The following is a 20,461-nucleotide window of genomic DNA, read 5'->3' on the forward strand; positions in this document are numbered from 1 at the left end:
TTTCATTTGCTTTCTGTTTGTGCACATATGATTGGATTCACACTGAGCGCAGATGCATTCAGCTGCCAGGTGCTTGATCCATCAAGCTCATCCCTTTTCTGCCACTGTGTTCCCTTTCCATCAGGATGTTGCACGTACAAACACTGTCTTCCCAGAGCTACATTAACACCCTGTGCTGCATGCTGTCATGGTCAGCTTAGCTTGGATTTTATTTTCTGTGCAATTAAAGTGATTACTGCAGTTAGTCATTTAAAGGTGCGGGGTACAAAATGTGTCATTGATGTGTCATCAGGGTTTTAAGCTACACAGAACTGTTTCAGTAGAGCTGGAATTAGTTAAACCAACTTTGCTATTAATCACTTCATAATCTTGTGTGCCACGCTTTAAATATTGGCCTCCATTTTTGACTTGGAAAGCTTGGCAGGAATCTCTGTGATTGAGTGGCTGTGTACTGGCATGGGCTGATTTAGGACATTTAGTTTAGTTTAGAAGTGTGATTAAATAGATAAGACTGCCAGATTGTAATTATATAGATGTTATGAGAATAAAAGTAATGAGAATAGAAGATTTAGTTTATGAGAATCCATGGCTTCATTAAGAGAAGTCAGTCAAAAATTGGTCTAAAAGTAAAAAAAAAAAAAGAGATTAATTTTAGATGTCTAATAAAAACACCAATATTCATGAAAAAGCTGAAAACTAACTCGGGTTAACAATTTCTCATTTTCTGATCACTATTTGACTTTATTAAGTATGTTTTTGATGTCAGCCGATCAAAATTCATACTTTACTATTATAGGGTTATGTAAAAAAATCCAGGTCTAGAAATTGTAACTTGCTCATCCCTTCTGGCTCCTTTTATAGTGGACTGGAAATATGTCTTTAAATTCATTTTAAACATATAAAGAAGAAACAGCAGTTAACCTTCAGCCTTTTTACACATCTAATGCATCCTTTTCTCTTTCTAATCCATGTGATGCGTTCATGGTGCAGATGTAAAGTTGCGGTTGTGATTCTGTCCTAAATCGAAGCAGAAAAATTAGAGTTATTTAAAAGTTGCATTTAAATACTTTACTAGGCAGTTTGCTACAGTTTAGTAGAGGCTGATTAAAGGTTAGTTCGGAGTTCTGAGGTGAAGTTTGTAGTAATGTGCTAAGTTGGACTGATTCTGGACAGACTGTGGCGTTCATAGGTTATATTGAGGCCTTTCGTATGTAAGCTGATGATACTGATTAGATTCTGCATTATCTGCTGTCTAAGGATTGGGCTCAACCATGATATCTCATTTAACATCTGCTGAAATTTAAATCCAGGTAACTAAATCCATAAAGAGAAGTAAACCTCTGCAGCAGTGCAGGTCAGCTTGTCAGAGCCTAAACACAAAGAAAATCTACCAAAAAAGTTATTACATGACTTATTTCTAACTAGTTATTTAACCTCATGCTGCACTGCTCCACCTGATCTACAAAAGGCTGCAAAAGTGTAAAATGGAGCAGCAGAACTGTGGAATAAAAATAAATAATTAAATAAACAAGATAAAGTGAAAAGACAGACATGGAGCAGAGAAATTATGAAAATGATGATGACTGAAAAACAATCTGTTAATTTAATGGCAGTACATTGCTCCAAAAATAATTGGATCACACGTTTTTCAAATGGAATTTAAAGTTTTTTGTTATAATAAAAATAAAGTAATTTTTATATGGCAACGTCTTGCAAATAATGTTTGTTTCAGTCAAATATATCCGGAGTTAATAAAATGGACTTGGGTTATTCAAATCAGTTAATAGTCTGGTGGTGACTGCTGTCTTGTGGCTCATTAAAATCAAACTGCTAACTAGCAGTGCTGTGCTCTATTCATAGAGGATAATTGTCATAACACTAATAGAAATTGCAGGTGGTGGTAGTAGACTTCACTTTTAATTCACAGGTAAACTGGACCCGTTTGACTGACAAAACATAATCAATGGGAAATCATCAAAGAACTGAAATTACAGCAACAAGCTGTATCCACAACAAGCAGAATAAAACCCTCCTAGTTGCCTTTTTTCAAATTTTAAGATTTCTATTCTAACATAATCCCACACGTTTAAGACAATGATGGATGAAAGTGGATGTAATGGAATGACCCTCACAGTTTAAAGTGTAGTTTGTTAAGCAAAATGACAACAAAAAAGTAGTGAAACAAACAAAAAGTAAGAGTTGAATACTAATGTCACATATGAATATTGTAGTATTTCTGGTCAGTCCTACTATTCATACTGAATTTAGAGCCACAAAGACAACTGCAACAAAGTGAGGCAAATGTGAAGAGTGCTTTTTCCTTTTCTTGCTTGCTCTTTTTTTCCTGAATGTAATTACAGCCCTGCACAGGAAGAAGAGTAACAGCCATCTTGAAATAATAATGACTTTAGGCCCATCAATCACACCTTTCACCACTGTGGTGCGTCTACTGAATAAATATTAAGGCTTCAGTGGTCTCACAAATACACACACGCACACACACCTGTCTCTGGAGTAGTACAGCCAGTGAATGCATCTGCCTGGTTACTCATACTCACTCACTCACTTACCCTGACACTCTTGACCTTAATATTAGTGTGTGGAGCAGGTGACACCCACACACACCCAACACCACAGTCATTTTGATTCTTATTCATGTCTAAGAAGATAATAGAGATGTACAACGAAAGATTATAAGGACTGAATAAGAATTCCAGAATTTCAGGGTATTCCTCACAATTAAATGATCTTCATGTAATCACCACATTTAACATGTTTACATATTTCTCTGTATTTACAGTATCCAGAGTTAATAATTTTAACATTAGGACTAGAAATCACTGAGAAAAGCCTCTTAAAATAAAACCCCATTATCTCATATTTCACTACTTTTACTAAAATTGGTTTATTTATGACGTAATTAATTATATAGCACCTTTCTACAACATGCCTAATTCACCCATTCATACAAGCACTTTTTTATACTTTCTATCTAACACACATTCATTCTCCAATTGATGCATCAGAGAGCAACAATACTTTATTAATCATTTCTAATATATATTTTACCTTTATAACCAGGGGTGTTAAATATGAGACCTAGGGGCTAGAATTGCCTTGGCAAAGACCTCAGATTGGCAGAATGGACAGTTTTGGAAAATAACATAAATAAACAAAGCAATTAAGTAATAGATAAACAATTAGATGGCAGTAAAAGTCCAGTTTTTTTGCAGTGGGTCTGCAGTAAACAACAATAGGATATTTTCTTTGAATTAACTGAAACTTTCTCTTTTTCTTGTTCTATAATTTTACATATTTATTTGTTACAATTTAAATCATGCTGACACTTTTCTTTGAATTACTACAGCAGCATTTTTTTATAATGTAGAAAAATCAAGAAATACTGTTCAAATTGCCCTTTTTTTCTTCTGTTCAGACATACTAGGGGTTAAATCTGTAGTTAAGGTTCTTTATGTTGACAGAGAGGGGAGTTTCACTGGTCCGGGCCACTTGGGATAAAAGTGGGCTCCATGTAGCCCATCATGTAAAATGAGTTTGAAATCATTGATATAAACCAAACGTAACTTACTGAGGTATAAGACATCATATGTGCTAACCCTAATCCTACCCTGCACTTTGGGAGAGCAGCACCAGTATCAAACTAAAAAAAATAGCTGGATCCAAAATATCATGCTGAAAAGTGTTTACCCCTTCCTAATTTCCTAGTGTTTTGCATATTTGTTTCACTTACATGTTTTGGATCATAAAACTAATTTTCATATTAGACAAAGATACACCAGGTAAATACAAAATGCAGTTTGTAAATCATGATTTCATTCATTAAGGCAGAAAAGTTATCCAAACCGCCCTGGTCCTGTGTGACAAAGTAATTGCCCTTATTGTTTAATCATAAATTAACTGAGAGCTGAGTTCAGTTTCACTAAACACACTCAGGCCTGATTACTGGCAGACCTGTTGAATCAAGAAATCATGTAAATAGAACCTGTCTGACAAAATTGAAGCAGGCTAAAAGATCTCAAATCAACACATCATGCCGCGATCTAAAGTAACGGTTGAAAAATAAAGTCCTTGACATCTATCAGTCTGGAAAGAGTTAACAAAGGGTTACAAGGTCATCGGGGTTTTGGGGGTTCCAGTGGACCAAGGTGAGAGTCATTATACACAAATGGAAAAAACTTCCCGGGAGTGGCTGGGCCGACCAAAATTACTCCAAGAGTGCAGCGATGACTTATCAAGGAGGTCAAAAAAGAACCAGAAGAAGATTAAAGAACCACAGGCTTCAGATGTCTCAGTTAAGGTCAGAGTTCATGATTTAACAATAAGAAAGAGACTATGCAGAAATGGCTTCCATGGGAGAGTTTTAAGACAAAAGTCACTGCTGACCATCAAGAACACAAAGGCTAATCCCAAATTTCCCAAAAAACATCTTAAAGGCATCTGGGAAAATACTAGACCTTTGGGATGACGAGATAAAAGCTGAACTTTTTGGAAGTTTTGAGTCAGGTTGCATCTGGTGCAAAAGTAACAGCATTTCAGAAAAGGAACATCATACCAACAGTAAAATATGGTGGTTTTAGTGTGATGGTCTAGGGCTGTTTTGCGGACCTGGAAGACTTCCCATGATAAATGGAACCATGAATTCTGCTGTCTACCAAAACCTCCTGAAGGAGAATGACCAGCTATGTGTTTGTGACCGAAGCTGAAGAGCAATTGGGTTCTGCAGCACACCAGTGATCCAAAACACATCCAGTGCACCTCTGAATGGCTTAAGAAAAACTAAGTAAAAGCTTTGGAGTGGCCTAGTCAAAGTCCTGACCTGAATCCGTTTGAGATGCTGTGGCATGCCACAGCATTATCCATCGGCATTATCCACCGAGATTATCCTCGAAAACTCTCCAGTGTAGCTGAATTAAAACATTTCTGCAAAGATAATTTTTGCCAAAATTCCTCAGGTGTTGCAGGTGTTGCTGCTAAGAGTGGCCCAACCAGTTATTAGGTTTAGGGGGCAGTTACTTTTTATGTAGGTTTGGGTTTTTTTACCTTCATGTAGAAACTGCATTTTGTTTTTACTTGTGTCTAATATTTAAATTGATTTGATTATCAGAAATATTGAAACCTGACAAACATACAAAACATAGGATATCAGGAAGGAACTTTTTCAAACCACTGTGTGTACACACACACACACACACACACACACACACACACACACACACACACACACATATATATGCTTTTATATGTATTCTTTTGCAGCATAATAGTATCATTATCACATCATAAAATATCTAAAAAGCTTATGTAAGGAGCTTAGATTACCAATGAGTGAGACTGCAAGGTCATCTTACCGGTAATGTGATTTGGATGTCCCAGCTCGTCCACTGACTCCAAAGGGTTAATGTTAAATTCTTATTATTTAAAATATGTCAAATTTACATCTTAACGTCTTGATAAATTACTTATTTGCTATTGGTGCTATTATTGTAGGATTGGGTGAAAATGATCCACCATGGTAGTTCTAAAAGGCTTTTTTTGTCTTGTTCTAACCAATCTGTCTTCACCCACTGACGATCCCACAGGGGATTTTGTTATTCTGTACAAGAGGTTTCTAACCACTTGGCATCAGATATGACTGTGCCTGTGGTGTCAAATTGATATGCCAATAGACACCTTGAGTGTTCCTCTACAACACTACAGCATTTGACTGAATGGGAGTATTCTGTTTGGTGCCCTGGGATTGAAAAAGAGTATCAGCCCATGCCAGTATTTTTTTAATTTTGCATGACTGTAGATACCAGTAACATCTCGACCTGATTTAATTTTGTTGAAAGTCAGGCTCAAAGTCAAGGTCAAGGTCACAACAAATGTGAAGATCAGTAAAAACGTTATATTACCAACTGTTTTTTATGGATCGTCGTCAAACTTCACAACAATGCCACTGGGGGACATGAGTATATACATTAACTAATTATTTGACCTTGAACTTAATTGTTAGCGCTAAAGGTCAAAGTTTACCTTGGAAAAAAATTTAAAGAAAGCATATTGAATAATATATTATATGAAAGGGCATGGAGCAATGCCCTACAGCATCACAGTGATGTCATAACAGGCGGACTTCATTGTACTGTAGTACAAACAGACTAATGTCAGCTTGTTGTAAAAAAAACATCATAAAACATCAAAGTTTTAATATAGGCTTTGCACTTCGGGGGGAGTTGCACTCTCTGAGTGCTCTTGTTGATTTTGAAGTCATGATTTTAGAGAGTAAAGTAAGTGATACGAGTGTCAGTCAGTCTCAGTGAATACTAATGTTTTTAGTATTTTCAGAATTGAAAATTTGCATTCTCATGAACCTGAGACTTTTAGGTCAGTTGAATATTTGAAACTTCTTTATTCTCCTATTTAAATAATGGCTTTTGTATTAATTACAGTACATAATAGTACATTCCATCTATGCTGCAGACGTTGACTACAAATTAAACGTGGTTAATTTTTTGTTAATGCATATGTGTGAATGTGCTTCATTGTATGTGTGACGCTCGATCAAACCAACAGAAAGCTATTTACTCTCCAGTGCACTGAATTTCCTCTGCGACCACAGCCATTTCACTCGGAAAATGACAGTGGGCTTGTGTGTGTTGTTATCGTCTGTGACATCACCACTCTCATTTCCTCTCTTGTTATTGTTGAGACTCTCTGGACAGAAAGACTAAATAATGAGAGAGTGGGAGCTGAGGGTCTATGTGCTTCACTCCGTGTGTGAAGCAGACAGTTGATGTCTGTGTATGTTCTTCATTATTTTTAGATAAATTCTTGAATCATATCCGTGCGTGAAGATGCATCAGACTTGACAATACACTAAAAGCCATCCGCAGAGATTCTGGAGAGTGGCTTGAGAATAATTTCTAACTTTGCAAAAATAAACATTTTTGGGGGGGCTTTCATTAGTTTTAAGGTTTAATTTACTTTTTAAAGATTAAAAAATCAAATCCCTTTTTTTTACTGTATCATTGGAGTATTGCAACTCCAGTTTTTCATGCCAAACTAAGAGTTTTCTGGCCATGCATCGCTGGTGTATAAAACTCTGAATTGCAGTTGGCATAACTAATAAAATACATTTAGACTAAGAGATGTCTTAGGACTATTTTACCATGAGTGGATATGCTTGTCTTGCAATCCCAACATTTTAAAATCATTGTAAGATAGTTAAATGCAATACGTACTTACTCTACAATACTGAACTATTGGGTCATGCAAAAAGGCAGAAATGCATGTGAAGTAATACAAGTACGCAGAGAAAGTTGCAAAATGTGAATGCATTGGAGTCGTAACATGATTGGGTGTCAAAAAAGGAGCGTAGGCTTTATCATATCCATCAAAAGTTGTCAGAGACTGTATGGGCTAATAGTTTAGTAGATAAGAATCTAGTTTCTCAATATTAATTTGCAAACATTTTAGAGATTTTATCATCTACAGAACAAAATGTTATTGAAACACTGATAATCTGTATGGAAATGTCAGTGTGGAAGGGACACAGCTGGAAACCAATATTGAATGGCTGTGATCTTCTTAAAGCCATGATCTCTAATCTAATTTACTTCATGGGCTCAGAAACACTTCTGAAAATCATTCAGTCAGTGAAAATGCACAGCAAAACTCCACCATACAGACAAAAAATCAAGTAACAAAAAACATATCAACAATCTGAGAAACACATCTTTCCTTCACTGTGACTTTGCTCATATAAACTGGACTCAATTTGAAGTGTACAACTATTACATCATTAATATAATAATTATCATAATATTATTAAGATTTTTTTTTTCAATTATGGACACAGTATTGTGCTGCCAAAAGAAAAGAGACTGGATTTTCACCAGTGCACCTGTGCAGTGGTGCATATGGCATATATGCAAATTAAACACTAATAAGAAACAAAATATTAATGTTTTGGAGGAACACAGGCTACCATCTAGGGATCCTTTTTCAAGGAATGCTTTCTCATTTCAAGAAGACAGTGCTGAAATAACTTAAAAATAGCATGGCTCCATGCAAAAAGTTGTCCTGTTGCCACACTGGTCTACCTGCAGTCCAGATGTGCCACCCTATGTAATGTTTGATGAAGCGAAGAGTAAAACCAAAGGTTTGCTGAACAGCTGAGATCCTGTATTAAACAAAAAAAGGAAAACTTTGTGTTTTCTAAACTGCTGCAGTTGGTCTCCACAGTTTGCAAAGGCTTTGTGTTGTTGAAGAAGAGGTGATGCAACACAGTGGTAAACATGCTTCTGACCTAACACGAGCTAAACATATTGCTAGTATCAAAATGAATATGAAAAATACAAAAAAATACTGTTGTCACTTTATGTTACCTTCTTATTTTAGTCAGTACCCTAAGAAAGCACTGAATTAATTATATTTTTTGCTTTTCCCCCCACATTTTACACAAAGTCACACCACTGTTGATTCAAAATTTGATGTGTTAAATGCGTATTTCTTTCTTTAAGCGATACAGACAAACTTGTTTAGCTTTTCAAAAATAACAAACATAAAAAATGATGTAGTCAGAACTTTTAGTGCCAACAAAAATCATAACTAAGAGGACGTAAATGAAACATCTGCTGTACCCAATAAAAGTTTGCTGGTTTAATGTCTGACACTAGCTTGGGCCAAAGCAAGAATGTGGAAGATTGCAGCATCTGGTGTTTTGTGTAGAGTAAAGCCTATTTAAAAGCTTAGGGCCAAATTACGACCCAGTCTGTGAGTGAGCGTGTTAGTGTATAAAGGCATTTCATTTGTGTGTGCAAGTGTGTTTTGAGCAGTTCAGGCAGAGTGACAGACTTAAACAGAATGGATTTCAAAAGGCTCTTACACAGCCGGGCATTCCTCTGTCTTATCCCGAGGCCCGTGTTTGTGTATACTGCTGCCGCTTCGCTATTCAAATCTATGTGAAAAACAATATTTTTTTCGTATTTCTTGTTGGGGTGTTTTTTTTCTGCAGTTTGCTCAAATATCAGAATCCTGTAACTTATTTGGTGCAGGACTGGCGAGACTTTTTTTTCTGGTACATTCAAAAATATGTTCTCAAATTGTTTTTAGTGGAAAAGCACAAAAATGTGAAAAACAAGTGAATGGTTCCACTGATTATTTGCAGCTTGTTTGCCTGCATTTAGTTTGGCAGTAAAGGATGCTGGATGATTCACACCATTTTGAACCGGACCAACAGCTACATTATTAGTCCTGTGAGATGTTAACACATTTTCATTTGAAGTGACAGTAAATCTTCGTACTAGTTTCTCTCATGACATATCCACCTGTGTGTTTATGTCTGGGGGGAAAAAACCAAACTACAATAACAACAACAACAAAGCACCTTTTGCTATTTACATTTTGGGGGTAATATATTATCTTGTTCTGACCTCATCTCACTTAGTTTCTGGTCAGGCTCTGTTTTTGTGCACTGGAACTGACTGGAGTACTAACAGGAATTGGAGGCTGATGCCAGTGTATCAGGCCAGAGAGATTTTAACACGTTTCCATGTGAATGACCTGTAAACACCAGCTGTTCTGTAAAACCGCTGTAACTATGTGTCCAAATCACACTGAGACAAAATGGATTCTTCACAGGCTATTTAATTGTAGGCAACCTAGCCACACTGGATACGGGGCTTAAGTGGCCCGATTGAGCATTAAAATAAACATTTTAAGTGCTCAGTTGGCTGTAACGCTGAAATATCTGCCAAAAGCCAGTTCCTGGCATATCATGATGATTTTCTGTCAAGTGTGTAATGGCAGCAATGGAATACATGAGAGCTATTTGGAAATGAATTTATATTTTTCTGAGTTTTTCATTTAAAAAAAAAAAAGATTTCTATGAGATCTAGATATATGTGCGAATGTTGTAAACTTTAAAGACACTTTTTTATTGTGTTTTTATTTACGTCAACTCTGAAATCTTGTCACTTTTATCTGAAGCAATGTGCAATGTAAAATTAAAATGATTCAGGAGTTTATTTTTGAGTCAAAGAATTATTCATCGGTGCAAAAAACAAATACGATTTTCCACTTCACCTGGGGAACAAATGACTCACCGTTTCACTTTTTAACTTTTTATAAACTCAAACAAAACACAGAGCACACAGATTCTCTCGCAAAAGTAAAAGCTGTTAAATTTTATACTTTTTAATTGCACAAGAGCACCGTCTGTCTGTGCATTAACATGTTGGAATTTGTGTTTTTACTGTAGAAAAAATGTTTAAGGCTTCAGCACCAGTATCAAACCATTTATTTTTAAATGGTATCAGTAAAAATTTGTAACGTCATTGAATTAACATGTGATTATTTCAGTGTCAATTTCACTAAACACACATGGGCCTGATTACTGGCAGACCTGTTGAATCCAGAAATCACATAAATAGAACCTGTCTGACGAAAGTGAAGCAAGCTAAAAGATCTCAAAAAGCAACACAACTTGCTACAATCTAAAGAAACACCTGAGAAATAAAGTCACTGACATCTATCCGCCTGGAAAGGGTTACAAAGCAATTTCTAAGACTTTAGGACTCCAATAAATCAAGGTGAGAGCCATTATACACAAATGGAGAAAATTTGGAACAGTGGTGATGCTTCCCAGGAGTGACTGGCCTACCAAAATTACTCCAAGAGTGCAACGACTCATCCAGGAGGTCAAAAAATAACCCAGAAGAAGATTAAAGAACCACAGGCTTCACATATCCCAGTTAAAGTCAGAGTTCATCAAAAATAAGTGTGCAAAAATGGCTTCCATGGGAGAGTTTTAAGACAAAAACCACTGCTGAGCAAATAGAACACAAAGGCTTGTCTCACATTTGCCAAAAAACATCTTAATGATCCCCAAGACATCTGGGAAAATGTCCTGTGGACCGATGAGACAACTTTTTAGAAAGTTTGAGTCCTGTAACTAAAAATAAAACTAACATTTTTAGAAAAGGAACATCATAGCAACAGTAAAATATGGCGGTGGTAGTTTGAAGGTCTGGGGTTGTTCTGCTGCGTCAGGGGACCTGGACGTCTTGCTGTGGTAAATGGAACCAACCTGCTGTATACCAAAACATCCTGAAGGTGAATATCCAGCCATCTGTTCGTGACCTCAAATTGAAGCGTACTTTGGTACTTTGGATCGAAAACACACCAATTTTACCTCTGAATGGCCTAAGAAAATCAAAATGAATGAACCGGCTTTTTAAGATCATGCCACAGCATCTCAATCGAATTCAGGTCAGGCCTTTGGAGTGGCCGAGTCAAAGTCCTGACCTGAATCTGATTGATGTGCTTGATGGCATGATCTTAAAAAGCCGGTTCAACCTTGAAAACTCTCCAATGTGGTTGAATTAAAACAATTCTGCAAAGATGATTGTGCCAAATTTCCTCCATAGTGCTGAAGAAGACTCATTTACAGTTATTTATAGTCATTTATAGTTATTCATTTACTACTAAGAGTGGCCCAGTCAGGTTTGGGACACTTTTTCACACAGTGCCATGTTGGTTTTGTTTTTTCCCCCTTAATAATTAACCGCATCATTTAGAAACTGCATTTGCATTAGCTTTGTCTAATATTTAAATTTGTGTGTTTTGGGGTTGGGTGGGGGGACTGGTCAGGTCTCCAGTCTGGCATTGGGCTAACACAGAGAGACAGACAACAAGCCACAACATATTCACAGAGATACCCACCCAGACATGGGGAGAACATAGAAACTCAACACAGAAAGAAAGATCCCTCTAAGGTGGCGGATTTAAACCCAGAACCTTCGTCCTGGGAGGTGGCAGTGCTAAGCACCATGCCACTATTTGGATCAGAGTAGAACATTATGCTGTAAAACTCCTTTCAGCTGCTACATTATTCAGTAAGGGTTGCCACAGTAGAAGAATATGCATATTTGATTTGGTAAAGATTTCAGATGCCCCTCCTGACAGGAATCCTTTCTCCCTGAGAGACTTTTGTCTCTTGTCCCAGTCTTGAATCAAGGACTTTTGTGTGTTAGGTGAATGTGTTAACCACTACCATATGGAACCGCAAACTGACAGAGTAAATATTTGAAGCTAAAATTCAATTAATAATTAATAATAATTATGCTGCAAAGAATAAAAATAAGTTTTGGTTCACAAGATAGACCAGATAGATAAAATAGACATGACGTTAACATTGTTGGACTGTACTTTAAATGGGGTGACAAATACAATGCTATTGAAAGGCAGTAACTCTGTAGTAATACCACCACATTTTATTTTTGTTCAAAAATTTCAATTTCTTTTTTCTTTCATTTGGTGATGCACTTTTTTATCCATTGAGAATGTTTTGTTTGCTTCATTTTAAGTTGGAAATAACAAGGTCTCATGCAAAACCTGATGAAACTCGCTGACACCCTGCTGCTTTGAGCTTATAGTTCTTGCACTATAAAGGAAAAAATAAATAAATAAATGTTTGAGCTGAGAATCTATCCAATTAAACTTTATACTTATATGGGCTCTACATAAATGTATTTATCTGACATTAAATTAAATTTCATGCCTATGAGATTCACATTTATTCAACAGCTCTCTTATATTTTGCAGGATGGTTATTGGTTTGTTTATTTGTTGATGCTGTGTTGAGCTCCAGAGGCTGAAAAAAATCTCTTGTCTGATCCACATTTGATCAAGACCTAGACTATGACACAATGCAACCCTGGGTGCGCGCGCACACGCATAGACACAGAGTGCATTAGTTAGTGGTGTTGATCTATGTTTAGCTGCTGGAGCTGCCTAGCTGTCCCAAAGTTGTCACCATATTACAAGTTACCCCTGAAATCACTCCTTTTCACATACACACTCACATGCACACATACACACCATCCCGTTCTCAGTAAGTAACAGTGACTCTTTGTAGGAGGTTTGAATAACTGCTATAGGGTTACTTAAATGACACAATCTCTCGCTCTCTCTTGCCCTCCCTCTCTTTTGCTCACACACACACACACACACACACACACACACACACACACACACACACACACACACACACGCTTTTTCCCTATTCTAATTGCTGCAATGTGACACTTCTTCCCACATCTGAGAAGAAAGGCCAATGAGCTTGCATAGAGAAAGGAAGCACAGCCTGGTGAAGATAGTTCAAGCAAGCATTTGACCTAAATCTGAATTTCGCATATACAGTACATTTTTATACCTGTCTATAGTGAGCTGACCTTTTATCTTGCTGAGCGAATCTGGAATTTTTTTTTATTTAAATCATAATAAAATATTTAATTTCTATTTTATAAATACAAAAAGTCGGGCAAAACTGGACAACAACATTCAGTGACTGAAAAATAAAAACCTTTTAGTTTGTTCTGGGTTTTTTTGGTTTATTGTGGTTGTCTAGCTTAAAGTTACCACGAAACCTGCTTACTGTAAGCGCTGGTTTGCATATGTATTTTCATATATTTTGAAATTACTATAGCAGCAAATAAGCATTGGCTTTAAGCACATGAGAAACTCATGCTCCCTTTGTGTGAGTTTTAATCTGAGTTTCCCTCTTTACTATTTTTGGCAATCGGTATAGCTGGCGTGTTCGTGCATGTAAGCCTCTCCCCAACACCTGCAATCTACTGCACTGCACTGTATAAGCAACAAGGGCAAAGTGCAGTCCTGAGCATTCAGTTACCCAATTTATGTGCACTTTATTTTTTAATTTTCACTTGTTAAACTCCGCAGTGAGAGTTTTGGTGCCCTCCTCTGCTCCGTGTTTCACCATCGAGCAGAGCAGGGGAGAAATTAATGAAATGAAGATAATTTGACCCAAAATAAGGAGAACTTGATACACTACTGCAAGTGCAATAAAAGCTCCCCAGCAAGTGTTAATATGTGTTAACATGTTAACGCCTTCTAAGATATTAATGCAATAAATTAAAGGGAGAGAAGCTGACAGGAAGACTGTGTCATGAGTAGACGTCATTCAGTGCCCTTTTGTGTGTTATTTGACAGTGTGGTCTAATGGATTTCATTTTCTCTATGTATTTATTTACTTTTTGCTCATCTGTAGGCACAGGTATGCACAGCTTTTGTTAATTTTAGGGAAATATTGAATGCCATATATTTGTTACAGTGAAAACAAGAAAAAAGCTGAAAAGAACTGAATTTTCAGTCTGACATACTGGTAATATTTTATTTATTCACATATCCCTGTTAAAGGTTACTAATATTGGACTGCTCCGTATTAAGGCTTAAAACAGTGAAAAAATTGTGTAATTGTTAAAACCAAGGTATGATGTGGATTTTTTCTGTGTGCATCTTTCAGGTTTTTCAGATCGCCTATGTGATAATAAAGGCAGCCAACTCACCTCGCCCAGGTATGCGTTCAATTATAAAAATGTTATTTTATCAGTCTCACACTGCTGGAAGTGTTAATATTTTTGCTTTGATTCATTTTAAGGAGAGGACTGTGACTAATGCGCAGGGTTCGTCTTAGGAGCATTAATCATCAAGCTAATGATCATCCCACAGAGAAGCCTTCATATAATGGAAGACTCCATTCAATCAAATGGATCTTTAGCTCAGCGATTAACAATACTGATGTGAAACAACAAACTAGCACGTTAAAGTAAAATGGCGGTGGAAGGTTTAAATATGTTGAAAAGTAATCTAGAAAAAGACGAAACAGTTGAATTCCTATGGAATTACTATGTTCTTGGCAAACAGTGCTATCCATTATGGCCACATCTCCATTTGATTTCGTCAAAGTTCCACAAGTCTTGTGGTTTGTTCAGATGCACCTTTGCAAACTTAAGCCATGCTACAATGTTCTTGTAGCATTGTACTTCCAGACAAGTGCTACTTATTGAGTCTTTCTCTAAATCAGGGGTGGAAACTGCAGGCCTCAAGGGCCAGAGTCCTGCAGGTTTAAGATATCACCCTGGGTCAGCTCACCTGAATCAAATGATTAGTTCATTACCAGGCCTCTGGAGAACTTGATGACATGCTGAGGAGGTAATTTAGCCATTTAAATCAGCTGTGTTGGATCAAGGACACATCTAAAATCTGCAGGACACCCCTACTCTGTACTGTCATGATCTTTACCATTAAACATGTTAACTGAGGCCTGTAGAGTCTTTGTCAGATCTTGGTTTTTCTTTATAGTTTTTAAGAGGACTGCACGATCTGACCTTGGTGGGAATTTACAGAGTTGTCTGGTCTGTGGCATCGTGTTAACACAGACCCAAATCCATCCAGATCCAGACCACCTGCTTAATAGAAGTGGTCACGCTTGCTGATTATCAATTAATCAAATATATTTCATTAGCAGCACCTGTCTGTTACTTACCCTAATTAATTCCTATGGAAATAGTAAAGGTGAACCTAATTTTTGACAGTATTGCAGAAAGCAATGTGAAAAACCTGCTTTTTCACATGACTCTATATAATGGAGGGATGTGGTGCTTACATGATAAAATAAGCAATTATAATGGGCAAAAACAAAGCTGATGTTCTAGCTAGTTCACACAGAAACAAAAGAAACAAAAAAATAATAAAGATTATGGAAATTATGAGTGCAATTTTGTTTGATTTTTCTGTTGTTGTCTTCACAGTTGTTTTTTTCGTTCAGCAGGACTCACTTTACTTTGCATTTAATCAATCCAGAATACCACAGTTAAATATGAAACGGAATGTTTTGTCAATTTTCTATGTATATTAAGCAGCGTGACCTTAACAGAGACTTGCGTGCCACTCATTATTTTTATTGATCTTCCCTGGTCTCCTCATCACACACTGAAAGCATTTCATTGTTTTCTTTACCATCGTTTTTTTTGTCCGCAGGCAATTGGATCTTAGAGCGTTCAATAGATGGCGTGACCTTTGAACCCTGGCAGTACTATGCTATCACAGACACAGAGTGCCTGACAAGGTTCAACATAAATCCTCGGACAGGACCTCCATCCTACACCAGAGATGATGAAGTCATCTGCACATCCTTTTACTCAAAGATTCACCCACTGGAGAATGGAGAGGTAACACATGAAGATGTCACAAACTAGGCCTGCTGCAATGTCAGATTTTGACTATACAATTATTCTGGCTGAAAGAATTCATGCTGATCATTTTAACTGTATATCTAAAGGCTTTTGGTTGCATAAGGGTAAGCTGTCCTTCTTAAGCAAAAGAGAAAACACATTTGCAAACATTTCCAATATACCACCTCATATAATGGGAAGCCTTGACCTGGATATCTGCTCACTCAAAATACAGCTGTTGGGGGTAGGAGGTTGGATTGACTCAAGGTTATTTGTCTTTCTTTGGTCCCAGTTGGGGAAGAAGGGTTAAGGTGGGTTAGTTTAAATCTACTTAAACCATGCTGGAATTTCTGGATTTAATGCATTGCTTGTATAGGCAAAGAAGAAAAAATCCAGAGTGGTCAGAGATGATAAAGAAGGAGGCAGAACCAAAGTTGACTGTACATCTGTGAGACACAAAGGAGGATGTGGCAAAGAGACTGATCTGGTGGACTGGTGTAGGCAGGTGATGGCCAGGCGACAAGAGGGATGTGGGAATTGTTATAAAATACTTTAATCAATGACATGAAAAAGAAAGTTCTGAGTTATTAAAAAAGAAAAAAAGAAAAACACCACAAGACACACAAATACACACATGTGCACCCCAGTGTTTACTGTTGTGTTCCTTTGATCTGCTGTGTGTGATCACATCCAGTAACAACAGGCAGGCAGGCCTGACATTAATGAAGAGAAAGAGGATTTCAGAGCACACAAACATACTAACAAATACACAAACACGCATTGAAAATAAACTAATCACACGTTAACATCCCCCCACACAGGGCTGTAATTGTAGATGCCCTTCTGATTATCTGCATGCGTTTCCATGTGTGCTAATGTGCGTGCATGAATATGTGTGCTCGGTGTGTCTTTTTGTGTGTTTGCACTGTATGTGCTTGTGTCCTGCGGGGGAGCGCTAGAGGGGGTGCGAGCTGGGAGATGTCAAGAGCTGCAAGTAACGACGGAGGTGTCTGAATTGTGTGTGTGTGTGTGTGTGTGTGTGTGTGTGTGTGTGAGCACAAGTGTGTGGTTGACAGCTCCCTTGCCGTCTGATCACAGTGAAACCATAATGAGTCGTAGGCGATGTGTCACAGCATCGCACACACACGTTCACAATGTCACCCCACCACTCATCACACACACGCCAGCACACACACATAGAGAACCGGCTCCTTCGTTACTTCCAAGTGTGCAGCTTACACCCATCAAGTGTTTCCCCTTGACATACATGCACATACACACAGTCAGCTCACTGAAAGAGTTTTTATTTATTTATTTATTTTTTTACAGATGCCAAATGTTGCTTTTGGCCACATTAGTGAGACAGACAGATGGACAGTCAGACAGGCAGGCAGGCAGACAGAACCTAACACTTCTTATTATGTGCCTGCTTGGTGATTATTGTTTATGCACAATATAAACTGATGCTTCTACTACTTTCACTCTGATTTAATGTTAGACCAGTGCTGGAAAAATACAAGATTCTTTGAATGCCATCAGTAATTGTGCTTGTCCTTCCTTTTTCTATTATTATGATCCAAGTTGTAAGATTCTGTAGAGAGGTATAATCTTTGCCTTGTGGGCATCCTGTCATTAGAAATTTTACATCAGGAAATCTTTTTTGTTGAGAATTACTACGTTTCAGAAAGGATTTGTGGTCATCTAACATTTCAGCTCATACATTTAATGTAATTCAATGTTATTCATATATTGCCAAAAAGGTAAAGGCCCTAAAATAATAGAGAGAAAACCCCAGAAATCAAACAACCCACTTTGAGCAAGAACTTGGTGACAACGGGAAGGAAAAACTCCCTTTTAACAGTAAGAAACCTCTGCTGTGACTGGTTGGGGTTAATGGGAGGAAGACATGATGCAGAAAAGAGCCAGAAATTAATAATAACTAATGATTAAATGCAGAGTGGTGTACAAACACAGTGAAAATGAGGCATACTGAAGAAATACACAGTGCATCATAGGAAGCCCCTAGCAACCTACATCTATACATATAGATGTAGGTTGATGTAGGCTATTTTCCCAGGCGTGGGACTAATAAAGGTTATCTTATCTTATCTTATACACCCAGCCTAAACTATATACTTTATCACAAAGGAAATTTTTAATCCTAATCTTAAAAATAGAGATAGTGTCTGTCTCCTGAATCCAAACTGGAAGCTGGTTTCACAGAAGAGGGGCCTGAAAACTGAAGGCTCTGCCTCCCATTCTACTTTTAAATACTCTAGAAACCACAAGTAAGCCTGTGGTCTTAGAGTAAAGTGCTCTATTGGGGTGATAAGGTACTATGAGGTCTTTAAGCTAAGATGGGGGCTGATCATTTAAGACCTTGTATGTGAGGAGAAAGATTTTAAATTTGATTCTGGATTTAACAGGGAGCCAATGAAGAGAAGCCAATATAGTCCCTGTCAGTACAATTGCTGCAGCATGTTGGATCAACTGAAGGCTTTCAATGAGTTTTTAGGACATCCTGATAATAATCAACTGCAATAGTCCAGCCTAAAAGTAATAAATTCATGAACTAGTTTTTCATATCTATATAATCAGCATCTCAAATGGCTACAACTTCATGCATTTGGACCTGTAGACATAGAAAAAACAACTTGCTGAAGTTGAAACTGAGCAGAATGGGGAAGAAACGTACTCTAAGTGACTTTGAACATGGTTTTATTCCTGGTGCCAGACAGGCTGGTCTCAGTATTTCAGAAACTGCTGATCGACTGAGATTTTTCCACACAACCATCTGTAGGTTTTACAGAGAATGGTCCAAAAAAAAAAAGAAAACATAGAGTGAGGTTTATGGGTGAAAATGTCTTGATACCAGAGGTCAGAGCAGAATGGCTAGACTGTTTTTTTAATAGATGGGCAACAGTTAATCTGATATCTACATGTTAAAAGCAGCAAGGCATACAGAATAACACAACTGAGCGCACAACACGTCCACGCCTGCCGCCTCTGTCAGCAAAGAACAGGAAACTGAGACTACAGATTACACTGGCTCACCAAAAATGGACAATAGGAGATTGGAAAAATGTTTAAACACCACAACCTACCAGGGCACCATTTATATTGATGTCCATCTCTTTATAACCACAGTGTAGGGCTCTTTTGATGGCTGTTTTCAACAGGATAATGTGCAATGCCATCAAGTTCAAATCATCTCAAGCTGGTTTCTTGAGCATTTGCTGAACTTAAATGCCTTCCACAGTCGCCAGATATCAATCCAACAGGGCACCTTTGGGATGTGATGGAACAGGAGATCGTCATCATGGATATGCAGCTCACAAATGTGCATCAGCTATGTGATCCTATCTTGTCAGTATGGAAAAAACATTTTTGAAAAACCTCTTACACACCATCATTCTGTGCGGTGAAGGAGCTAAACATCCAGGAAACGAAACACTGATCAAAACATGTGGCTGAATAGAGACAGATTTTTTTAAAATAAATTATGAACAAGTGAAAAACCATCTGTGATATTACATAAAAAACACGCTGATACACTCAGTAAAAAACAAATTTAGGTATAAAGAAGCATAAGAAATTTGAGGCTTCCGACTGAATCAGGTGTGCATGACAAGATGTCTTAGCCAGCGAGTATTTAAACTCTGCCAAGTTGTGGAAGGCAGGGTGAAACTGTTACTATGTGATAAGTTATAGTAAAGTTGGGGCACTCTTGGAAGTTATAATCCCTTAAATAAGTTGTGCTGTCAGCTGTAAGGAGGCATTTTTCTTATTGAGTCTTCTTTAAGTGCTTTAAGTGTTAGTGCCAGGTTAGCTTAGCCTACTGTGACCAGTCACTGTTCAACAACAAAGACTGTATATAAGTTGGTCACAGCCACTGTGACATCACCCATTGCTTTTCCCTCTGCATCTTGAGGTCTCTTTTTCCTTTTGCCATGCTGGGGTTTTTTTTGTCAGAGGGAAGTATATTTGTAAGATAAAGTGGTGTGCTAAGTTATCTACTAAGCTTGATTACAAAACAGGTATCTGATAATTATTACTAACTAGTGCTAAATAACAGATAATTCATTTGCCCAGAAAGGCACCAAGAACACAAACATAGTCAAGAGATTAAGTTGAGTGACTCAAATGTGCTCTGATGTGGCTACATTTGTCTCCATTTTAAACCCTTTCAGAATTCATTCAAATGACCTAAAAAAAAATGTCAAAACATTTTTTGTCCACATTTTTGTCACTTCTGTGCTGGCTTCACTTTTTAGTTCAGGACTCTCAGTCTGTTGTGGTCAAAGGGTGATAGCAGGTTTTCTGTTTGAATCACTGCTGTGCTTTGCTGTAGCCACTGTCTCCTGGTCTGAATTCGAAATCAGTTTTTATTATTACCAAATAAAACCATTTTCTACCCTGAC

At 37.4% G+C, this 20,461-nt stretch overlaps 1 protein-coding gene across 10 annotated transcripts in view; it reads left to right on the top strand.

Annotated features, from left to right (window-relative positions):
• The window catches only part of lama2 (laminin, alpha 2), a 212,298-nt gene that overhangs the window by 47,156 nt on the left and 144,681 nt on the right, over positions 1–20,461 (top strand). For all 10 annotated transcript variants that reach the window (XM_040018526.1, XM_040018527.1, XM_040018529.1 and 7 more), the window contains exons 4-5: positions 14,330–14,381; positions 15,847–16,037. In XM_040018526.1, the coding sequence (XP_039874460.1) occupies positions 14,330–14,381; positions 15,847–16,037 (243 nt within the window). The remainder of the gene's footprint in view (positions 1–14,329; positions 14,382–15,846; positions 16,038–20,461) is intronic.

Source organism: Simochromis diagramma, unplaced genomic scaffold (assembly GCF_900408965.1).
Source record: "Simochromis diagramma unplaced genomic scaffold, fSimDia1.1 OVJJ01000802.1, whole genome shotgun sequence".
NCBI lineage: Eukaryota > Metazoa > Chordata > Actinopteri > Cichliformes > Cichlidae > Simochromis > Simochromis diagramma.